Source organism: Sander lucioperca, chromosome 15, assembly GCF_008315115.2.
Source record: "Sander lucioperca isolate FBNREF2018 chromosome 15, SLUC_FBN_1.2, whole genome shotgun sequence".
NCBI classification, from domain to species: Eukaryota; Metazoa; Chordata; class Actinopteri; order Perciformes; family Percidae; genus Sander; species Sander lucioperca.
Genome location: NC_050187.1, coordinates 3,951,730 through 3,977,045, shown reverse-complemented (window position 1 = coordinate 3,977,045; position 25,316 = coordinate 3,951,730). Strand labels below are relative to the sequence as shown.

The window sequence follows — 25,316 nt, the reverse complement described above, 5'->3', positions numbered from 1 at the left end:
TTAGTTACACATTGAGACTCGATAGCTCCTTCATTTAGATTTGTTAAGTGTACATAACCGTTAATGTTATACTCGACTGAAGCTTATTACGGTTGGTAGGTCTTATTAGTAGTAAATATAGGTGAAATTAAACAGGTTTATTTAATAACATTGTTTGTTATACACAAGTTATACATACAGTTCAAAGCACCGCAGGGTAACGCTCCAAATTACAGCCACTTTCTGCTTCCTTTCTTTCTGTAAAGCTGCAGGAATTAGACAGCACCAGAACGTAACGCAACATAATGAATAATAATTAGCTTTCCACAGGTTTATTGCACAAATGTAACCAACAGAAAAGCAGGATTATTCAGTGCACAAAATGCGGTTTTAGTGCGCTTTTGTTTTGTACTTTGAATTGTTTTTTTCTGCTCAAGTACAACACGTGTTGGAATATATTTTTTTTACATTTTTTCACAACACGATTCTGTACTTTTTAGACCTTCACGTAGACACATATCAGCTTCAAATTAGGTGTAATTTCAGAGGTTTACCCCGCTGTGGTCTCAGTTTTCCCCACTACAGAGGGATACACGTCATCTTGCAAAGACAAGGCCTCGCAAAAACTGAGGATGGACCCTAACAGGAACTAACTACAACTACCCACCCGCCCGCCCTCCCCCGCAAAAAAAGACAGAAACTGAGACAACTTGGAAGCGTAAACACAACCCACAAAAGGCAGTAGTTGACGAATTAAGCCGGGAGATAGAAAACACAAATAATAGCAATAGGAATAATAATAATAATAAACAGGAATATTCTAGGAACTCCTCTACATCGTGTTGTTGTTCAGCGGCAAACTCTGGTTTTTATTATTTTCATGACAGCAGCTGCCTGAAGCGTATGCAGACCCCCCCTTTTTAAATATGTTTTTTTTCTCCAATCCAATCTTTTTTTTATTCATTTTTCCTGCTCCTTATCTTACAAAAAAGTGAACAGAGGACACAGGTGGTTGTGTTGTAGCTGTACTGATGCTCTGAGCCGGACCGGGGCGGTTGATAGGCACAGAGTGGAGAGTTTTGGCTCGGAGCTTGCATGCTGGAGTCACGCTTTTGAGAGAGGAAGAGGAGGAAGAGGAAGAAAGAATAGAAGGGGAGAGAAAGAGAGGCTGTTTGGGGGATTTGATGTGACATAGCAACTGCTGGGTGCTGCAGGCACGGCCCAGATCGTCCGATGTAATGTCCGTGTTAGGGCTGTGCAATAAATCCAAATTTGAATCGCAATTACGATTTTGGCTCCTAACGATCACAGAACACAGCGATCGAGAATAACGGTTATTTTGCACATTACGTTTTGCAGATTAACTCTCATTTTGTCTCGTGTTCTTAACGGGAAAATGTATGAAGGGAAATGTCACAGTTCAAGGTGTTTTCACTGTGGATTTGTTTAACTGTTTTGTAATTTCAATAAATGCAACATCTTCCCAAAAGAAGACAAGTTATCAGGTTAAATAATCGTGATTTCAATATTGACCAAAATGATCTTGATTATGATTTTTTCCATAATTTAGCAGCCCTACTCCATGTTGATAAAAGCTTCCTCATCAACCTATTACATCAACAGACATTGATCACATTACAATCCATTTAGAAGTTAATTTAATTACGTTTTGAGCAGTTATTCTGTTAGTCTTTTTTTTTTTTAGTTATTACATTCTCAGGCTACATTTACATCGCTACGTTTTTATCTCCAGTAGAACTAATCTCTGTTTAAACTAACACGCCCAAACCAAAATATCTCATCAACATTTTGGTATACTGGACATAAACAGGAGACAGCGTGGGGACTCTGCCCACTGCTGGTAGTTGCCATGGTAACGTTAATAGCTTTAAGTCTCAGAGAACGAGACGTCATGACCGATGAGACCCAATCACGAGGAGAAACGTTGGCGTCAGTGTCGGCGTTGCCAAAGGTCTCCGTTTGCGGCCGTTGAGACTGCAACACAACCCCGAGCAGGGGGAATGAGAGGGGGAAACGTCAGAGCAGGGGGAATGAGAGGGGGGAATGCCAGAGCAGGGGGAATGAGAGGGGGAAATGCCAGAGCAGGGGGAATGAGAGGGGGAAACGCCAGAGCAGGGGGAATGAGAGGGGGAAACGCCAGAGCAGGGTGAATGAGAGGGGGAAACGTAGCAGAAGATATTCCTTTTTAAACCACAACGTAGCGATGTTAATGTAGCCTGTAGTTGCTACGAGCTGACTCTAAATCTAACGTTCGGCCGATTGACACGAACATCTTCAAAGATTTGACTGGAGATGGATCGATAACGACGAGCGACCCCAAACAGCACCAGAGGGAAGCGGAGGAGGAGGAGGAGCGTCTATTTCTTCTTGCTGAACAGGCTGAAGCGTTTCTCCTTGTCTTTCTCTCGTTTGCCTGGGCTGGACTCGGCTGCCGAAGCCGCCGCCGCCGCGGTAGCGACGGAGGCCGGCAGCGTCTGAGCGCGTGCGGCGGGGGCGGGCGTGCTATGGCTGCTGGGCGTCACCTCCACCTTGTCGCTTGGCACCGCGGTCGAGATGGTCGAGATCCACATGTTCATCTCCTCCTGGAGGATGGAGAGAGGGGAGAGACGGAGGGAAGGGTTAGCGGTTAGCACGTAAGTAACAATACGCATTATGTAATAACAACGCATTATGTAATAACAATGCATTATGTAATAACAACACATTATGTAATAACTTGTATGTAAAACATTTTCACTTCATTATGTAATGATCTGCCCCATTTTGTAATCAAAACCCTGAATGCAATAGGTAATAAATACATTTCTCTGCATTTTGTAATAAATGATTACATAATGCGGCAGTTCTCACAAAATGCACATTCATGAAAATGTAACAATATTGTACATTATGTAATAATGTAGTCTTCTTCTCTACTGGCTTTGAAAGGCATTTGAAATAAAAAAAATCAAAATGTAATTAATATATGTTATCAGAGGACACAGGGGAGGGAAACAAGAAATAAAAACAGAAACTCTCAAAATTAAACTGCCAATACGCTCACTGTATATCGGTAGTTTAATTTAAAAGACATAATGACACTTTATGATCCATTTCTGTGTTACATATTGCTTTCAGGGTTTTTATTACAAAATGCGTCAGATTATTACATAATGCCTTCTAACCCACCAAAATATTGATAAAAATAAATAATGTAGGTGAAACTTACGTCATCTTTGGCTTGGAAGAGATACTCATTGCCGTCAGTGATCCTGTGGAAGTTAGAGAATGCATTAACTGCATTGGTATTTTTGCTTATTGTGATGTAATTTCCTGGAGTATCTTACTTTTTTGCTGTTTTTTTTAGGACTTTATGTCGATCAAACTGTATGTGAGAAGGCTACATGAGACATGCATGACTAAATAAAAGCATGTCAATATACTACACGTCTGGCCCTTAGTTAAGTTGAGAGTGCACAAATAATCTATAAAGCAAAAAATAAACAGCTGCCTTGAGACAAACAAACAAACTCATTTAGTTAGACACTCCTGCTTTAACCTTTCAGATGTGAAAAACCAAGTTGCTGTCAGTTAAAGTCAGCCTGCTTGCACTTATCAGGAAGCTCACTTGAGTTTGAAGACGTGTTTCTTCTTTTTGTAGTCCAGCGCCACCTCGCAGACGGCATCCTTCAGGGTGACGGGGATCTCGCTGTGGTAGGGAATGCCTTGACTGGCGCTCTTCTGATCCTTATAGAAACCCATCTCCTGCTGATTGATCACACAGTACACGTTGTGCCACGACCTGCAGACACACAGTCATATCAGTCAGCAACATCTTCAATAATAACAAATAACACATTTTATTACGTAGCACTTTTCAAAGTACCCAAAGACACTTTACTACAAAACTATAGGGCCGATCAGCCAAAGACCAAGGATGCGAATGGCCAGTGTTCACATCAAAGACAAACAAGTGGGTCAATCATATGATCTCTGAAGTCCCTCCCCTTCCGGTGGACCTCATGCTTAGCGCTGTTCCACAACACATGTAACGTTATCCTACCTGATGATGTTTTATCAGCAGAGAAACAAAAAAATTAGCGAGATCCTCTGCTCGTTACATCCCGGTACGATACACACAGACATCGTAGCTTCAGAGAGACGTCACTTAGAGACTTTGAAGTGTGATAGTCTTTCTAATGACGTATTTTCACAGTCTTATACTTCAACTGTTTAACAATAAACTTTCTTGACTTGTAAAATTATCCTGTAAATCAGTGGTTCTCAAGCTTTTTTCAATAATGTTCCCCCTTTGAACAGTTTTTTTTAAGCCATGTAGCGTGAATAATCTTTGGTAGAAAACAAAAACAAAAACTTTGAAAAAAGAGACAAAAAGTTAGAAGAAAAAAAGACAAAGGAAAAAAAGTAAGGAAGGAAGGCAAGAATAGGTCAAAACTAATGACAAAACCTTCAAAAAAAGGAGACAAACTTCAACAACAGCGACAAAAACTTTGAAAAAAGCGACAAACAGAAGCCAGTAGAAGTAACTACAGCCTTGGAACTGAAAAACATTTTGCTAAAAATGTCACGTACCCCCTGCAGTCCTCCAGAGTACCCCTAGGGGGAAACGTACCCCCTGCAGTCTTCCAGAGGACCCTTAGGGGGACACGTACCCCCTGCAGTCCTCCAGAGTACCCCTAGGGGGACATGTACCCCCTGCAGTCCTCCAAAGTACCCCTAGGGGGACACGTACCCCCATTTGAGAAATACTGCTTTAAACTGACATACATCATATGTGTAATTCATGGCTCAATTCAAACGGGATCAAAAAGTATTTTGTCTTTCCCCGTTCACTAACGTTCATATTTTTTCGAATTAAGTTCCCATGGCGGTCCACCAGAACGGGAGGGACTTTGCTTTTCTATGGGCCGATACAAAATAAAATAAATAAAAGCTGCCTTGTAGGAACAAACTAATATCGCGGTACGGTTTGGGAGGATTTGTTGCTTCCGACCTGCTTGAAGCCTTCTTGTTATGCCCCTCCCACTCGTGTTTGCGGTGCAGGAAGCCCTCCAGCTGGGACGTGGGAGCGTCCTGCTGCGTCTTGGCCGGCAGGGTCGCCGCCTGGCTGGCCTTGCCCTTGCGAGATGCCCCGGGAGACCCCGCGGGGCTGGGCTCCGACACCCCGTTCACCACATCGCCCCCATCGACGTTTTCCTGGAAACAGAAGAGAGAGAGAGAGAGGCAAGTCAGAGGAGAACTGTGGATGGATGGATCTCTCTCACACATACACTCTCTTTTTTAAATCTTTCTCTCTCTCAGACACAGAAGCTGTAAATCAGAATTATCAGAGCTGCAGCATGCAGAGCAGAGCAGAATCACAGGCTGTGTAGGCACTTAAATTCTCCAAACTTAACCAAAACTGGAACCTGAATGAATAGATGTGTTCTGTATATTTTAGTTTGGTGTTTGTCTGCAACCTTTACGACTTTCATGAACACCTCTCTTCTGAGTCTACTCAGGCGAAATAAAAAGTGAACTGTACTGTGAACTAACGATGCATAACCCTGAAACGGGTTTCAGAGGACACTAGCTTCAATCTGAAACATTAAAATCTCTTTATATTAAGACAGAGACCATGCAATCACATCAAAGTGCAAAATAATTTAAATACCATTGCTACGGACAATTTCAAATATCTTTCTAGACATATTGAGTGTAATCTTTGTTTTTTTAGGGCCGAGGAACATCATGCAAATGTGTCTAATATTTTGTGTTCCCCTGATTTCACACTGCACAGCAAACTCTCTCTGAACCAAACTACAAGAAATGCTACGACAATGAAGCCAAGAATACGCCAAACTGAACACAAACATGCAACCAAATGACGTTAAACTTATCGTAAGAAATAAGGTAACTACACTAAACTAAAAAACGTCATAACTATAAATCATAAGAAAGTCTAAAGTCCCAAGTCAGTCATGTCCCAAATCCTAAACAAAACGCCAGATTAAGCTTTAACACTTGCTGTCAGGACCCTATAAACCTTCTCTCACCCAACCCCCATCCGGTCCCCTTCAAGTTGCTGAGTTTCGAATCCATAAGATATTCAATTTACTGTCATATAACGGCAAAGAAATTCAGCAAATCATCCAACTTTTAGAAGATGGAACCATAAAGTGAGAGAGAGAGAGAACATATGTATATCTTTCCTGGTTGAGTCTTGAAGATTCTTCAAGATGCAAGTCAACACTTGACAATCAAATAATATTTGTTAAATAATGCACTGCTATCCAGTGATGGAGTACTCGAGTCCTGGACTCGTACTCGAGTCTCTACTCTCTGGACTCAAGTCCGACTCGAGAATCTATTCTCTGGACACGTGACTTGACTTGGACTTGCGGACTGAGGACTCGAGACTCGACACAACTTTTGTGGTGGTTAGATGGCTGTGTTATAACAAAAATGTCTGCACTGGCATTCAGACAACTTTGCTCATGATGCCCAGTCAATTTGCCAGTGTAGGCCTTTTGTGTTCACACAGTCATCTAATCACACCTGTTGACATTCTTGTGACATTTTTGTGTTATCATCACAAAAGGTCTACACTGGCTAATTGAATGGGCATCATGAGCACAAATGTCTGAATGCAACAATTCCACCACTCTGAAAAAACGGTTTCGGGATAGCAGTGCTATCAGACCTGGCTGATAGCAGCCGACGTTTGGGAATCCCCAACACGTTGCCTGTTGTCGCCTGTTCCTCTTTGGGTTTGGGGATTCCGGTCTTTAAGGTTTAAAGACCTAACTTCTAGATCTAAATCATTAAATGTCAAAGTCAGGCTAAAAGTCTTGTTGGATTTCTAAAAGTCGAGCCTGAAGTTAGCAAATCTGTCTCGTCTCTTACTGGAGTCTCTAGTTCTGAACTAAACTCAAAACCAATGCAAGTTAATCTTAGACGCTCAACTGGAACTAGACTATCGCCATCGAGCCTCTAACATCAGCTACTCCAGCCTCGTTAAAGCATTGTAAAGCGTTTGTTTTTCAGCATTTAATGAAGTGAGCTCAGCGTTGGAATCCAGTACTGATTAGAAAAAAAAACATCTGCGTTGTACATTAAAGGTGCAGTAGGTAAGACTTATAAAACTAACTTTCTGTCGTATTTGCTGAAACTGACCCTATGTTTGAGTAGAACTACATGAAGCAGGTAATTATCCTCTGGCACCACCTACAGCTTGTAGTGAGATTTGCAAAAATCCACCATTCCCTGTTCAGATGCACCAATCAAGGCCAGAGGGGGTGTCTAACTGTTCAGATGCACCAATCAGGGCCAGGGGGGGAGTCTAACTGTTCAGATGCACCAATCAGGGTCAGGGGGGAGTCTAACTGCGTGTCAATAAGTGCTCAAGCACATGCATTCATTCTCCCTTGTGGGGGGAGGGGCTTAGGAGACCGTTTTGGGCTTTAGCAGAAAGGGGGACTGAGAAGTTGTTGATGTTCAAATTTTTGGGCTAAGTCCTGGATCTTTGAAATCCTACCTACAGCACCTTTAAGAGCACAGAGATGATTACAGGTTTTAAGACATGCATAATAAATCACAACACCACTTAATAACACAATAACAACATGGTAGACAGTGTGAAGAAAGACAGGGAGAGGGAGAAGCTAGCAGATGGGAAACACACAAAAAAACCACACAAAATCAAACAATTATTCACAAAATTGCTTGGAATTCATTCCTGGGCATCATTATTGGTGAGGGGAGAATGCGATTGGCCTAGTATCATAACAGATTTTATTTTTTTCACACCACACCCACTCCAACCGGATGCTTATTACCCTGTTACTGAGCTCTTCAGGGGCTGGACCAATGGCGGACACTCTTTTTGAGCACAGTTCAGCGGCTGGAACAATCCTGGGAGCTTTAACTGAAGGGTGGCAAGAGCTGGATCGACTGGTGAGCGTTTATTGGGAGCCTTAAGGGCTCAACTAATCCCGAGAGCATATTTAGTTTAATCTTCATAAGGGTTGGATGACATCGAAGAACTTTCCCTCATAGCTAAGCAAAGGTCGGACACATTCAGAGATTTTTTTAGTTGCTAGTTAAACGTTGGACCAATCCTGGGAACTCACTTACTGAGACTTGGTCAAGAGCCGTGTTGGAAACCGTTCCCTATCACGGGAATATTTATATTTAACACTGCAACGATTTGGCTTTAACAGATCAGTAATTCTATTTTTAAAAAACTTATATTGCTACCCCACATCCAGAATAAAAATAAATGGTAGTCTAACTAACCCTGTGGATGCCCCTTAAGCCCAGCTCTGTTCGCTCTATTTATTGAGCCTCTCGCTCAGCTAATTAGAGAAGATGAAAAAATAAGAGGTATTTGAATTAAAAAGACGGACCACGGATGACATACAAGATGCATCCTTTACACAAATATCCGGTGCATCTACTGATGCAACGAGGGTTTGAAATTGTCAGTGTAGTGTCCAAAATCTGGTTTGGTCGTTCCCTGCATAGTTCACCATTTAATAAACACTATAGAGGGAATAATGAGTGAGGGACTGAGGGAACGGTTTCCAACACAGCTAAGATCTGGACCAGTTCTCAGAGCTGGAACTTAAAGCTTTATCAAGCATTCTTGACAACACAACAACCCGATAGTGTCATCCACAAACTTAAAGATGATACGGTCACTGTTAACCCATTTAATGCTGTGAATGTGAAATATGAACTTTAGCCACGTAAAGTTATCAGTACTTTGTTTGCACAATTTTGCTAGCCTTAGATAGTTTTTTTCCGTGAGCACGAGATACTCTGTGGACAATCAATTTTATTATAAAACTGAACTATGTTGCTGCTTCTTCTCTTGATGCACTTTATTTATTTATTATGGTATATGTTATTGTGTGTATCTTATTATATTTATTTACTTATCTGTCAGAACTACTGTACTCCTTGTGCTTTTAAATTGCCCCCAGGGGATAAATGAAGTTATTTGAATTGCTTAATGTGGTCTTGACTAAGACTTAATCGTGATATCGATGTCTTCTAAACTTTCGATTTTGATCCACGTCAATTAAACAGCCGACTATGCAAACCAACATACTTAAATACTGTATGGGTCCTATTTTAATGATCTGAGCGCACGGCGTGAAGCGCCTGGCACAGGTGCGTTTAGGGCATGTCCAAATCCACTTTTGCTAGTTTGAAGGCGAAAAAAAGGGTAGCAATACGCCCAGAATGCACCTGAACACACCTCCCTGTAAGACCAGCATGCCCAGAATGCACCTGAACACACCTCCCTGTAATACCAGCACGGCCATGGGCACACAGATGGGCGCAGGTGCATTTGCTATTTAAACAATGTGGGCGCTGGACGGGAAACTAACAAACGCATCGGTCTTAAACTAGCAAAGACACTTGTGTCGGGCTTTGTGCTGCGCCGGGTGCGAGATAAGACGCTATATGTATGTATGTATGTTTGTATGTGAAGCCCCAGGATTAAAACTGGTGAAGAACATGAGATGAAGACATGTTACATGGACAGAAAACTCAACTGAAATGCTCCCGATGGTGACAGCATGCAACGACAGAAACAACAACTGTACATGGAGAGAAGTGACGACCACACACAGACAGACAAACCAGAACGGCTCTGAGTGCTCTGATTGGTTCTGACAGGGTTTATTGGGGGAATGTGTGTTAGTCAGGGAACCAATGAATGGGCTGGATGGCCATGCGACAGAAACATGAAGAGAAATAAAAGAAGTTATAACAGTACACACAATGGAAAATCGATAATAATGATGATACAAAAAAAACAGTGTCGCAGGCAAACACACACAGACACACACACACACACACACACACACACACACACACACACACAGTAGCCTATATGTTGAAATGTTTATAAATGAATGGAAGATCTATTTTACATGAAACTGGAATGATTTTGAAGATGAATTAATATACAAATGGTCAGTTTGTACAATGACAACGCATTCTCATGAACGGCTTCGTATGATATGATACAAAAAGTTTTTTCTTCAAATAGACGACTACGGAAAAAATATTAGAGTAGCTTCTAGAACAGATGTTTGTCTGTCTTGGACAAATATAACTTTAATATAGGGCTGGGCGATATGGAGAAAATCAGATATCGCGATATTCTTGTCCTAATACCTTGATGTCGATATTGTGGCGATATTGACAATTGATGCTTTAACAAAATATCTTCACAATGAGATTTAAGATAAATAATCTTCAGTAATGTGGATATAATGACTAAGTGGGTGAAGGTAAAAATAATAGAAGAGCTAGAACAGCCTGTTAACACAGAAAATGACTTATCTTTACTGTAATGCAGCCTTTAAAACCAGGGAAAAAGACACCACTTAAGCCATTTACAATATTACGATTTCCAAAATCTAAGACGATAGCTAGTCTCATATCACGATATCAATATAATATCGATATATTGCCCAGCCCTACTTTAATATACAAAAACATTAGAGGATTTTGGAATTTAACTCTATAAATCTTGCATAAATTACATTTTGAACAATTCACGGACTGTCGATGCAAAGTGTTAATGATCAAACTAAACCTACAGCAGCTTCAAATCTTTTATTGTAAGACGATGAGAGTAAGACATGATTTATCTGAATATATTTCGGAGACTAAACTACAGCGTTACAATGTTTTTTGTTGATTTGTTGTAATTGATGCATGCAGGGCTTTAAATTGACACTCGTCTTCCCGCCAAATGTGTGTAAAAATGACCTTTGGTGGGTAACATTGTGGCGCTACGAGCCAGTTTGGCCGGTGATGAATGAAGCGAACAACACCAGGTGCAGAAATGTTGACAGATTGGTCTGGTTTCCGCCAAGAAATTTGGGCGGTTTTCTGTGTGTTTACCTTAGAAATGTAATCTTTATCTGGCAACACTGCTTGTAGCACTAATCCTACATCTCCCATTAACACTATGGCTGCATCTCATGGCCCTTATTTGATAGCTCCTCGACTCCTCGGTCCTCTGCTGAACCAGAAGTTGTTCTGTCCCTCCTCGGTGAAGGCCGTCTCAAAGCTCTTATTTCTGCTTTGAGATTGATTGATTGAGACTGATTGGCTGGTAACTTTAAGGGCCCTATTAGGGCGTGTCCAAATCCACTTTTGCTAGTTTACGGTGGAAAAAAGGGTCCGCGTGCCGGACGCATGGTTCTAAAGGGTTGTACTTAGTGTCTTCATTAATCAGAGGTGTATTTTGGGCGTAACATGCAATCAACCAATCAGAGATCATCTCCCATTCCCTTTAAAAGCCAGGCGCGTTTGGACCTTGGAGGATTGCTGTTATGATGGAGGATTTGCACCGTAATATTTTTATTAGTAATCTTCTGCATGTGTGTGTGCTGCTGTGCGTCCCTGTGTGTGTAACAAGCATAGTGTGCATGCGCTGTGCACGAGCCTAGGAGCATTTTACTAATGCGCTGTTAAAATAACAATGAAATGCTGCGTTATTGACTTTAGACCAGGTTTTTGTTGGTCAATGGCGCAACCACTTCCCGCTGCCTCAAGTTAGCAATACGCCCAGAATGCACCTGAACACACCTCCCTGTAAGCCCAGCACGCCCAGAATGCAACTGAACACACCTCCCTGTAAGCCCAGCACGCCCAGAATGCACCTGAACACACCCCCCTGTAACACCAGCACGCCCAGAATGCACCTGAACACACCTCCCTGTAAGACCAGCACGCCCATGAGCACACAGATGGGTGCAGGTGCATTTGCTATTTAAACGACGTGGGCGCTGGCCAGGAAACTGACAACTGCGTCGGTCATAAACTAGCAAAGACACTTGTGTCGGGCTTTGCGCTGCGCCGGGTGCAAGATAGGACCCTAAAAATCTACTAGCCATGTTGGCTGGTGATCAAAGAAGTTCATTTAAAGCCCTGGATACATGCAAGCTTTATATTTGGTGTTATTTCATGTTTTATGTATTCAAAGTTGTATATATATTTACCTTTATAACCACAAATTACTTTCTGGAATAAATATAATTTAAATCCTACAAAAGCCCAGAAAACTATAACGGATCAAAAGATTTTGGGAATCACCGTTTAAAGGTTTTAAAAGCGGATTTTGGAGCGAGGGCGGTGAACTTGTCAGGTGTTCATGTTCCAGAGGGTGAGTTTATAAATGACGACGTAAAGAAGCAGAAGCATTAACAGCTGAGGGGAGAGGACGGCAGGAGTGTCGAGCTGGGAGGGACAGAAGGGGAGAAGGGAGGAGGAGGGGAAAGAAAAACATGAAAGGAGGGATGGATAGAAACATTGTCTGTTTCTGTGTATGTATACGTGTGTGTGTGTGTGTGTGTGTGTTTTGTGGTTTTCCATTCCACCGTCATGCAGTCACACTCATACCAAAAGGAAATTCATACTTTATCTTCTGCTAAAAGTCCCAAGAATGCAAACATTTAAACGTTTAAATCATTGACATGTTTACTTTTCTATTAGTACTGCTACTCCGTTTGGTTAAAAGAGCATTTTGTAGAACAAATATTACTTCTACTGTGGTCGTTTCTAATTTCTTTCATTGAACTAATTAAGTGCAAAAAGGAATGTTTGGTACGTTTAAGGGAAATGAGCAAGAACTTGTATGTTTGCTTGAGAAATCTGAAATAAATGTTTTCCCCCCATCAGAGCGCACGCATGAAGTGTCCGGCGCAGGTGCGTTTAGGGCGTGTCCAAATCCACTTTTGCTAAAACTAGCAAAGACACTTGCGTCGGGCTTTGCGCCGCGTTGCGCCGGGTGCAAGATAGGACCCTGAGTGTCGAATTAACAAACTGAGCAGGAACACTACAAAGATAAAAAGGCATCATCTACTTAACCTACTTTCCAGTAGTAAATAGTTCCTAAATCAGTTCCCTCCCAGTTCTTTCTGTCAGAAGTTTCTTCAGCTTTCCGTGTTATGAAGCAAAAACAGAATTAAGCCGAACGGGCCAGTGTGTAAAGTAATCAAACAAAGATAGAAGTGTGCACGTGACAGCTTCAAACTTATTACACTTATAAAATAATATTCAGGAAGGAGGAGAAGCAAACAATAAATGCAGGAGACAAATACAGGAATATATATTAATGTGTGGATCCCAGGAGTGTCTAGATATTTCTGTAAGAGGTCAAAGCTTAATGCTGTGTTTCTCTCTGTGTGTGTGTGTGTGTGTGTGTGTGTGTGTGTGTCAGGGTGCGGGGGTGGCCCTGCGGCTCAGCAGGGTGCTGCTGTATTGCTGGTAGGCAGGCGAGCGGTAACTAACCCTGGGGGACTCCTGATCGGACGGCAGCCCGTTCTGAGACACTGGCTCGCCCTCCCTGCAAACAAACAATACGTACACAAAGAGTTAGACACACTGCTGGATAAAAACACACAACGTACACAAAGAGTTAGACACACTGCTGGATAAAAACACACAACGTACCCAACTCAAAGATATTCAGTTTACAGTCACAGAGGAGAGAAGAAACTAGAAGGTAGTCACATTTAACAAGCTGACATCAGAGTTTGAAAGTTTTACAACACACACACACACACACACACACACACACACACACACACACACAGATGTTTGTTTCACTATCTTTGTGGGGACCTGTCATTGACATAATGCATTCCCTAGCCCCTTACCCGAACCTTAACCATCACCACTAAATGCCTAACCTTAACCCTTACCCTCACCCTAACCATAACCTAATTCTAACCCTAATCCTAAAACCAAGTCTTAACCCTCAAACAGACCTTTGAAGTTGTGGTGTCCAGCATATTGGGCCCCACAAGGCTGTGCAGACCCCACAAGTATAATGTATTCCCCGGTCCCCCACGAATATAGTAAAACAAGCAAAAACACACACAGACACACGTCATGTCATGTCATTCAACAAACGCACCTGAACATGCTGGACTCTTACGTTAGCTCGACTGCACACACACACACACACACACACACACACACACACACACACACACACACACACCTGTGCTGAGCAGCAGCGTCGCCAGGCTGAGCCTCGCTGGGCGGAGGTTGTCTCTTCTTCTCTTCTTCCTCTTGCATTCTTCTCACTTCCAATAACTCCATCTGGACACACAGGCACATCGAGGGTGATGTTAAACACACTCGTACCAACAGATTCCTTCTTGAGAGGCACAAACAAGGGATGTGAGAGGCGTGTGGCGCTCACCGTGGTCAGCCTCTCCAGAGCGGCGAAACGTTCCTCCCAGGTGGCGGCCGACTTCTCGAAGGCCTCGTGGCGTTTGATGAGCTTCTCCACCTCGTCCACGCTCTGGCCGATCTCCCGGCTGGACAGGTAGGGGTCCTGACCCAGCAGCCAGGCCTCGGCCACGCCCGCGTCCCGGGAGAACTGGTGCACCTCCAGGACTGGACACACACAGAGACACAGACACACAGACAGACAGACAGACAGGCAGACAGGCAGACAGGCAGACAGGCAGACAGGCAGACAGGCAGACAGACACACACACACACACACACACACACACACACGCACAGGTTTCCATGTCAAAACAAATGTATTCTGATAGTTCAGTTCTTATACTTTCTGTGAACTAAATGGTGTTGAAGTGCTTACCCAGTCTCAGCCACTCCCATCTGTCCTCCCACTTGTCAATCATGTCTTTCCTCTTGTCCGTCAACTGTAACAACTTTTCTTTAATCTGCCGAGTGAAAAACATTTGAATATTAGATTTAAATGTTGAGAAAAATAAGCAGATTCCGAATTTGTTCATGTGGTTTGGAGCAGGGTTATTATAGTAAACAAATCGACTACTAGTCGACGAAAAAGGTGGCAAAAGCGATGAAGAAAACTGAAAGAAGTTCAGCTGTGTTTAGGTAGTCTCGCATAGCCAGACCTTCCTCCACAGCGCTGTGGAGGAAGGTCTGGCTAGTCCACACAGCATTCTGGGATGGGAGGAAAATGTGCTCTGGTTTATTGGCATTTCTTTAAACCAATCACAATCATTGTGGGTGGGGCTAAGCGCTGGACGGAGCCACGGTGCCTCTGCAAAATAGTCTCAGGAAGGAACTTGTTTTAGTGGAACATGTGTACGTTCAAAAATAGTTTTAGTCGTGCAACAGAGAACTCAGATTGGACAGATAGTCTAGCTAGCTGTCTGGATTTACCCTGCAGAGATCTGAGGAGCAGTTAACCATAGTCCTCAACAAACGGCAACACAAAGACAGAGGAAGGGGAAGGACATTCGGTGGAATTTCCGGCAGCACCGGAGCAATCCCCCATGAAATCGTGGAAACTGTCGATATAGACTAAAGTTGCTTTCACACCTGCCTCGTTTGGTCCGTTTTAACCAAACCCTAGATCGTTTGGTCTGATAGTCTGGTTGGTTTGGGGCGGTGTGAAAGCTCATCCCAACTCTGGTGCGGATCAAACAAACTAACTCTGGTCCCCTTAAAAACGGGGGTCACTGTTCTCTTCCAGGTGAACTAGAGTTCGGTTCACTTCAGGTGAGAACGCGATCCGACCATAATACAGGAAGTGAACCAAAAACAGAGCATTTGCTAACCTGCAGTTTCAACCTATCACTCAATTTACAGACTTACATATGATTTACTGTACGTACACACCGCTGCCGACTTGTGCTTCAAAGTTACAGGAAGTCATTCATTTTCAATGGAAGCCGGCTTCTCTCAGCTGTTATACAGCGTGCAGGAGTTTTTCTTTGCAGCTTTAGTGTTTAGAAACACTAAAGCAGACCCAGGAAACCTGAGACGTTATAAACGTTATTTCTGAGACCTGAAGTGTTGGCGAGTTTCGGATATTCTGCCCAATAAACGAGCGGCCGTCTCGATCGCGGACGGACCTGTGTTGACAGTGTTTGGTGTGTTTGACGAAGTGCAGTGTGAACGCAAACCGAACCAAATGAAAAATGCAACAACTTCACCCCCAAATCGCACGGAGTCCACCGAACTATAGGGCCCTATTTTAGCAATCTAAGTGCACGGCGTGAAGCGCCTGGTGCAGGTGTGTTTAGGGCGTGTCCAAATCCACTTTTGCTAGTTTGACGGCGGAAAAAAGGGTCTGTGCGCCAGGCGCATGGTTCTAAAGGGTTGTACTTAGTGTCTTCATTAATCAGAGGTGTGTTTTGGGTGTAACATGCAATCAACCAATCAGAGATCATCTCCCATTCCCTTTAAAAGCCAGGCGCGTTTGGACCTTGGAGCATTGCTGTTATGATGGAGGATTTGCACCGTAATATTTTATCTTCTGCATGTGTGTGTGCTGCTGTGTAAGACCAGCACGCCCAGAATGCACCTGAACACACCTCCCTGTAAGACCAGCACGCCCAGAATGCACCTGAACACACCTCCCTGTAAGACCAGCACGCCCAGAATGCACCTGAACACACCTCCCTGTAAGACCAGCACGTCCATGGGCGACAGATGGGCGCAGGTACATTTGCTGGATGGGAAACTGACAACTGCGTTGGTCTTAAACTAGCAAAGACACTTGCGTCGGGCTTTGCGCTGCGCTGGGTACAAGATAGGGCCCTAGGTGTGAAAGCACCCTAAGTTTAATTTAGCATGAAGGATGTGGATTGTAAAGGTGTTTGTCTGCACCTCCTCTGAAGCGTAGTGCTTCCTAGCCAGCAGGGCTTTGCCGAGCTCGATGCAGGCGGTGAAACTGTCGTTGCGGGCGTCGATCTCCGCCTTGATGCCCTGGTGGTTGTTCATCAGCAGCTCCACCGACGACACGTCCCTGAAAACAAACAAACAAACGAACCAACATTAACAGGGTTGATTCAGAGGAAACATCCAACAGTCATGAACCTGGACGTGAAGTGAAGATTTTTCATAAGCTTTGGGTACAGCATTTTCATGCGTGTCCAAACAGTAGCTTCATTCAGCTTATCTGTGTTGTGTAAATAAATGTAAGCGATGCAAGTAGCTCTTGGCCACTTTAGTTTTATTCAAGTAGCCCTTAGATGAAGAAAGCTAGGAGACCCCTGAGTTACATGCAAATACCCTGAAAAAAAAATAATTCAAGAAGATATCGAAAAATGCCCTTAGACCTTTAAAGGACAATTCCGGCACAAAATGACCCTAGGGGTTAATAACATATGGGTACCAAGTTGACCGTTCTCTGGGATATGCTTTCATGCTAATCGAACCAGTTTTAGGGCAAACCGCTAATTAGCTTATAATACTAGTCGTTGGGGCCATGCAAAAGTAAAAAGAAATCTCTATTTCTATACCACTAACAAGGCTCAAAATATCACCACACTTCCACGGTAGCATAATGAGGGTCCCTACATGTAAACCGAAGCATTGAGAACTTTGTAAGTGTGCAGACAGTTTATTAAAAAGATAGATTATAAAGACTGTACCGTTCACGTATACAGGCAGCCGCCATCTTGGGATAACATTCATGACCAGACAAGTCGAACGCCGTGCTTGAGCTATGTTACTGGTTACTGGTTGCACGGCGTTCGTGGTTCGACTGGTCATGACTGTTTTCCCAAGATGGCGCCTGCCTGTATACGTGACCGGTACTGTCTTTATAAACTATCTTTTTAATAGTACTGTTAGTTAAATGCATTATTAACAGCGTTAACGCAAACCCATTTTAACGGCGTCAATTTTTTTAACGTGATATTAACGTTCTTTTTGGCCTAGCAAACTATGTAGTTTTTTTCACATGCTGTTGCAACAACTAGTAACGTTAGAAAAACTACAACACCACACCGGATCTAGCTAGACCGGAAACTAAACAACAGGCACGCCGCACACACTTGTTTGGGCTTGCGAGCCAGCCAAAGAGTAGTAGGCTTAACGTTCGCTTACGTTACGTTTTGAGTGGATGGCGAGCGCGAGACGCCGTAATGGATGCCAATAAGATTCTGAATGGAAAGTTTACTTTTAAAAAGTTGCCAAATGGTTCCATTGACAAGACCAAAGTGATCTGTGTGTTTTGTCGTTGTGAACTGAGCTATCATCGCAGCACGTCCAGTCTGAAATACCACTTGATGGCCGAGCACACAGCTGATGGCCGAGCACACGGCTGATGGCCGAGCACACGGCTGATGGCCAAGCACACGGCTGATGGCCAAGCATACAGCTGATGCCAATTCCCCGCCCCCTCGTCAAAGCCAGGCCGATCCACTTTTCCATGTTGATAAGAGCATTAAAATGAGAAAAAAATAATGGTACAAAAAGAAATCAAGGGACATTTAGAATATATAAAAATGTGCGATTAATTGCGAGTTAACTATGACATTAATGTGATTAATCGCGATTAAATATTTTAATCGTTTGACAGCACTACTTTTCAATAAACTGTGTACACTTACAAAGTTCTCAATGCTTCAGTTTACATGTAGGGACCCTCATTATGCTACCGTTGAAGTGTGGTGATACTTTGAGCCTTGTTAGTGGTGTAGAAATAGCGATTTCTTTTTACTTTATCCTCTGCCCTGACGACTAGCGTTATTAGCTAAATAGCAGTTTGTGCTAAAACTGGTCACATTGGATTAACATGAAAACATATCCCAGAGAACGGTCGACTCGGTACACGTGTTATTAACCCCTAGGTTCATTTTGCGCCGGAATTGTCCTCTAAAAGGGTCCAACCCCCCCAAATGTAGCCCAAGCAGACGGCTCAGAGGTAAAGGGGTGTGCCTACCTGGGCTTCTCCTGGGCCTCGATCAGCCGGATGACGTCCTCCATCCACAGCATCAGGTCGCGCACCATGCTGAAGAAGCGGAACTTGTCTCCGGTGTCGGCCAGCTTCAGCCGCCGGCCCTCAGCTGCCTCCAGCAGGTTCTTCCAGGCCTCCAGCACCTGGGGGTGGGGGGTGGGCATAGACGTAAGCGTTATTTCAACACATATCTTGGGGGTTTGTCCCTCAAAACGTGGAGCGTCAAACACTAAATTTCCTGCATTCTCGGGTAATTTTCTTTTGCTTTTTCGTGCATCAAGTTATGGTCCAAATGTCTTTATTTATGTAAAGGAAATGATTATTCTCCTGTATTGGTCAAACCTTTCTGCATGTTCAAAACATCACACGTTTTTCGGGATGCTTTTTTTAGGAATCATGTACATCTCAACAACAAATCTGTTAGAGAATGAGACCGTGTAGCCAGAAGCGCCGAAGTTTAAATCTACATAAATCTATCTTTATTTTTCAAGCTCCTGGTGTGTTCTTGAACCCACCCGAAGAAGCAAAGTAGGCAAAGTTCCTGTTTTATGTACATGTGTTTTTGAGGCCTGGGGGGGGGGCTATCCCCTGCATCCTCCCCCCGAAATCTACGCCTATAGGTGGGGCGGGACAAACAGCCAGCAGAGTTCAGAGGCAGAGGAACAACAACCCGGGCCCCTAACTTTGGTTTTACTCAACTATAAATCAGGACGACGGGAGCTAGGGAGTTCTCCCCTTTTTTAAACTGACTATAGCTATACACAAAGACACACAGAGACACACACACACACACACACACACACACACACAGAGACACACACACACACACACACACACACACACACACACACACAGAGACACACACACACACACACATAAAGACACACAGAGACACAGAGACACACACACACACACACACACAGAGACACACACACACACACACACACACACACACACACACACACACACACACACACACACACACACACAGAGACACACACACACACACACACATAAAGACACACAGAGACAGACACACACACACACACACACACACACACACACAGAGACACACACACACACACACACACACACACACACACACACACACACATACACACACAGAGACACATACACAAACTAGAAGATACTAGAAGTCACATTTAACAAGCTGACATCACACAAGATTACCTGTTTTTAATCATAAAAAATGACTCAAACTGATTAATCGATTATCAGAATAGTTGGCGATTAATTTAATAACTGATAAGTGATCGATCCATCTTTGCAGTTCTACCCCCAGCCTAAAACTGAAGGGCAGTTATCGCAAAACACTTCATGATCTGAAAGGAAATCATAACTTATGATGAACCCAAATCATTATATACTGTTTAACCCTTGTGTTGTCTTCCCGTCGACCTGCAATTTCGTGTTTTTCTGTCGAAATTTCAACATTTTGTTGTTCTTTTTCTACTCTTTTCTCTACGTTTTTGTCGATTTTTTTCCAATTTGTTTTGTCACTTTTTGGGCGTTTTTTTAATTATGTTTTTGTCAATATTTTGTTGCTTTTTCCAATATTTTTTCTTCTCACTTTTTTCCAATTTTTCCTCCGTTTTTGCCGCTTTTTCCAACATTTGTCACTTTTTCATTGTTCTTTTGTCATAGTTCTGATATAGAAAGTTTTTGAAAACGGATGAAATTTGACCCGAGGACAGCAGGAGGGTTAAATGAACTGCAAATAAACACAATATTACATCTAGAAATCTCAATCAGTCGCAGAGTCCAGCGTCAGGATGCATAACAGCCCGGCAAACTAATACATAAACCGCATCAAAGCAAAATAATAACAAGGCTTTCATCTGGGCAGAGTGCAAAGAAGCAACATGACAACAATCATCTTTAAATCTCTCTGTGTACAAAGCAGTAAGCAGAGCAAAGCAGAGTTACTGTTTTAGAAGAAGTACTCTGATCTTTAGTTACTGTAAGTTAAAGTAACAATACTGCAGTTTAAGAAGAAGTATTCAGATCTTTAGTTACTGTAAGTTAAAGTAACAATACTGCAGTTTTAGAACGATAGAAAAGACTGACAGCCAATCAGAACCCATCTGAGTTTACAACATGACATGGAGGAGAGAGACACTGACAGCCAATCAGAATCCATGTGACTTTACAACATGACATGGAGGAGAGAGAGACTGACAGCCAATCAGAATCCATCTGAGTTTACAACATGGCACAGAGGGGAGAGAGACAGCGGAGAGATTTGTTGCACACAGGTGGTTAGTAGCGTGACTTTTTCCCCTCGGTGGGGCTACGATCCTTTAGCTCTGTGTATTTTATTTTATTATTTTTTTTTTTTTAAAACGTCAGTACTTTGAAAGTATTCCTCGTGAGAAGGCAGCGAGATGGGCGCCCCAGGGACAAGAGAGTTCAGACTTTTTGGGTTCTTAAAATGTACACTAATTCACAAATATGTTGGATATTAATACAGACATTCCTGTAATCGTACATTGCAAGCTGGATCAGCTGGAGCGCCAGGCCTCCTGCACACCGGCTGCGTGGCGTGAGCGTGTCAGCTGCGTGACGTGTCCGTTTATATATCAGCTCCCATGGTAACAGGTTAGTGTGCACACTGCCCGTGTGACACGCACGTCTCAGGCGTGCCGAAAACGCGTGCATGCTAGAAATATAACCAACGCCTATTTTTCATGCGACACGCAAGTGTGTTGGAAGCATTTCCAGGCAACACAGAATAGGAAAAGATGTTTATATGTCATTTTGACACTAATACATTTAATGTACATGTTGATGTTTAAAAGTCTCGAGGTTTTGACATACACAACGAAATATTCTGTAGCCTATTTTGCCGTAAATACTGCCGACGTTGTCTTTGCTGTAATCAGATCAGTATATATTTATGACGTATACTACTGCTTGAGTGCAGTACATTTCCACAACTCTCTCCCCATATGTCGAACAAGGGTGATCCAAATCACGTGACATCTATGTGTACAGACAAGGCTAGCAGCAGCAGTGTGTGGTGTGCAAAGACATAGAAAACGCCACGCAACAGAAATGCCACGCTCACGCCATGCAGCCAGTGTGCAGGAGCCCTTATCGCTCAGCTTTGTGGATGCTCACATCGTTATAGTTATAGTTATCGTTCGTGGTGTGGACAACCCTTTACAGTGGCTAATTCCCTGATTTCTTGTGTTTTGTGTAATCTTACGTAATATGTACTGACAACTCAGTGTCTCTGAGGTTTTTTTTTTACCTTGACAGAAACGTTTGCTAACTGCAGACATTTCCGTCCCTAACTGTGAGTTTGAGCGTTCAACCATCACTGCATTTCACCCAAATTTCTGTTACTGATTAGATGCATCGCTGCAACGCAACACAGAGCAAATAAATCCAATTTTTAAGCCACAAAAAGCAACACAAGATAAAGCATGGGAAGGGAAGAGCCGCGCCGTAGAGTGTTTGTTGTATTCTCTAAGGCAGTGTTTCTCAAACTTTTTCCAATATTGTACCCCCTTTGAATTGCTTTTTTAAAGCCAAGTACCCCCTAACCAGCGCAAAATTTTTTTGGTAGAAAACAAAGTTTATATAAAGAGGTACAATGCAGCGCCGGCAGTGATAGATTAAAATATTTAGAATCCATCATTTAATTCATTCATAATTATAGTATAATTATTTTAGGAATTATGCATGACATTTTAAATTAGCATTTTTGCTAAAATTTCACGTACCCCCTGCAGTACTCCAAAGTACCCCTAGGGGTACATGCACCACTGCAGTACTCCAAAGTACCCCTAGGCGTACACGTACCCCCATTTGAGAAACACTGCTCTAAGGAATATGTGCAAAGTTGAAAATGGAGGTTGGAGATTCTCGGTGGAGGGCTTAACCCAAAACCCAATAGAGAGAAAACACCAAATGGTGTTTGAATCACCGGTGATTTCACTCGTTTACATGCAGTTTAATGTGTAATTAAATACGTGAAATGAGAGTATTTTGTCCTCCTTAGCTCGGGAACTTGAGATGCGCTACCTTTTCCTTCACTATGTTTCGGCTACAACCAGTGGTCTAGTCTAATGTATTGTAGTGGGTATACTGTACTGTATATATATATATATATACATACATACATACATACACAGGGAAGTTTTGAGCATCAACGACTTAATTTCCTGTATTCGGATACACTTTTATGCACCAATTTACGGTGGAAATACCTATATTTATCCTATGTGAAGAGCGAAAACACAGACGACAATTCTAAATATGTTAAAAATATAATGGAAAGTATGTTGTTGCGTGTCATTGGGCATTTCTAAGTGTGTGTATGGAAATCCTGGAGCTTTCTTAGTGGGTATACAGCGTATACCTGCGTATCACGTAGACTACACCACTGATTACAACCGTCTGCAGAATCAATGTCTAATGTTTTTGCCATTTAACCATTGTGTTGTTTTCAAAGTTTTTTATATCAGAAATATGGGTTTCTTACAACCAAATTGCCCCAAAATAACTTGGACGCGTGCTGTGATGTTCTTCACAGGTAAAATTTATGATTATTCCATTGAATTTTGGGTGTTTTATTCAATTTTATAGCATTTGAAAAAAAATATTTAAATGGTCTCCTGACTAAAAACTTTGACATAAACTAGTCTGTGATTCACTCAACGTCCTTTCATTTTAAATATCAATCAACATAATTCATAATTTATGCTTTTTGTTAACTCAAAAATGAGCTATACCGTCATTTAAATTAGGTTTATTGACCATCAATAAAAAGCTCATTTTTGAGCTTTCAATTTTGACGGAAGGACAACAAGTTCATGGTCGAGAGTAGGACAACACAAGGGTTAAAACAAATAATCTTTATCTTCCCCAGACTGAAAAGCAGAATATTTTCACTCCTCTCAGTAACAGTTTCAGCCACAGACCATCTGACACTGAGACGTAGTTAACACTGTTGATGGAAACGGGGCCGTAGACGACTGAAAGAAAGGGAGCGTGCCCTATGTTCCCACAGTTCCTTTTTCTTAAATTTGTATCTGATTTTATCCCCGTAACCCCATAACCCTAAAAAATGTTGTGGGAGGATAAGGCTTAAATTGAAAGGAAATGTAGGAACACAAAACCTAATTTTGAAAATGTCCTAGAAATGTGGGAACATAGCGCCAAATTTTCAGTGAAAAAATAATTCTTAGAAATGTGGGAACATAGGGCTGTGGGAACATAGGGCTGTGGGAACATAGGGCTGTGGGAACATAGGGCTGTGGGAACATAGGGCTGTGGGACCATAGGGCTGTGGGAACATAGGGCTGTAGGAACATAGGGCTGTGGGACCATAGGGCTGTGGGAACATAGGGCTGTGGGAACATAGGGCTGTGGGACCATAGGGCTGTGGGAACATAGGGCTGTGGGAACATAGGGCTGTGGGACCATAGGGCTGTGGGACCATAGGGCTGTAGGAACATAGGGCTGTGGGAACATAGGGCTGTGGGACCATAGGGCTGTGGGAACATAGGGCTAACCCCGAAAGCAATATGTTGCTAACTACATGTTAGCATAAGCCAACTAAAAACATTTGATTGCACGACTGTGTGCAGCCGTTAAATATTAAAAATGCATCTGGATTTGATTTGAGGAACGCTTGCCTTAGAGGCCTACGTCTTCTAACTGACCGGGACCCAAACTATGTTTGCAAACTGCAGCGGTGGAAGAAGTATTCAGCTCCTTTACTTCAGTAAAAGTACTAATACCGCACTGTCAAAATACTCTGTTACTTAAGTAAAAGTCTTTAAGTATCATCAGGAAAATGTACTTAAAGCATTAAAAGTACTTAATGCAGAAAAATCGAAACGATCCAAACAGTTCTGTCAATCAACTAAGTATAGGCCGTTAAATTGTTGGGTATAATTCATAATAAAACATCTGATTTTATAAACTGCATGTGTTTTGTGTGCAGGGATCTTAATGTGTAAAGTAACTAGTAACTAAAGCTGTAACAGATGAATGTAGTGGAGTAAAAAGTACAATATTTCTCTCTGACATGTAGCGGAGTAGAAGTAGAAAGTGGCATGAAAAGAAAAGACGCAAGTAAAGTACAAGTACCTCAACATTTGGACTTAAGTACAAGTACTGGAGTAAATGTACTTAGTTATATTCCACCGCTGGCAAACTACTAGCAGCGTTTGTTTCAACCTCCTCAGATGCACAGGCGGGTGGAGTTTACTGCTTCAGGTAAGTTGTCAATCAGAAAAAAAAAGTTTTTGTTGACTTCCACCCACACAGCGACTGAAGAAAGACACGAAACAAACCCAACAAGTGGTTGCAAAATCCCCAGAGGCCTGTACTACGAAGCAAGATTTGGCGCTAACGAGGTAACTTCAGGTTCAACCCAGGGTTTTGTGTATCACGACGGTGGATCACTTGTTACCGGGTTACATCGCTGTGGTAACTTATGCTTAACACCTAACCTGCTCGGGAGAAGGTTATGTTGGAGATTAGAGATCAACCGGTCGGGCCAATAATCGGCCGTTGGACAGTCTGGCGAGGTCGGTGACTCGAGTCTGTTCGGTGTGTTCCGTGCCGTCGT

The 25,316-nt window shown here is 42.6% G+C and overlaps 1 protein-coding gene across 5 annotated transcripts in view; it reads right to left on the bottom strand.

Moving 5' to 3' along the window:
- Positions 1 to 2,098: 2,098 nt before the first annotated feature.
- Positions 2,099 to 25,316, bottom strand: part of LOC116056251 (spectrin beta chain, non-erythrocytic 1) — a 197,380-nt gene continuing 174,162 nt past the window's right edge. For 3 of the 5 annotated variants that reach the window (XM_031308414.2, XM_035991915.1, XM_035991914.1), the window contains exons 35-44: positions 18,695 to 18,852; positions 16,633 to 16,771; positions 14,630 to 14,714; positions 14,222 to 14,418; positions 14,018 to 14,118; positions 13,303 to 13,357; positions 4,994 to 5,196; positions 3,608 to 3,781; positions 3,209 to 3,251; positions 2,100 to 2,582 (exon numbers count right to left, since the gene is read on the bottom strand). In XM_031308414.2, the coding sequence (XP_031164274.1) occupies positions 2,358 to 2,582; positions 3,209 to 3,251; positions 3,608 to 3,781; positions 4,994 to 5,196; positions 13,303 to 13,357; positions 14,018 to 14,118; positions 14,222 to 14,418; positions 14,630 to 14,714; positions 16,633 to 16,771; positions 18,695 to 18,852 (1,380 nt within the window). In that variant the 3' untranslated portion in view covers positions 2,100 to 2,357. Of the gene's footprint in view, positions 2,583 to 3,208; positions 3,252 to 3,607; positions 3,782 to 4,993; positions 5,197 to 12,052; positions 12,250 to 13,302; positions 13,358 to 14,017; positions 14,119 to 14,221; positions 14,419 to 14,629; positions 14,715 to 16,632; positions 16,772 to 18,694; positions 18,853 to 25,316 lie in introns of those variants that run through there. The other 2 variants (XM_031308413.2, XM_031308419.2) reach the window with 2 other exon arrangements.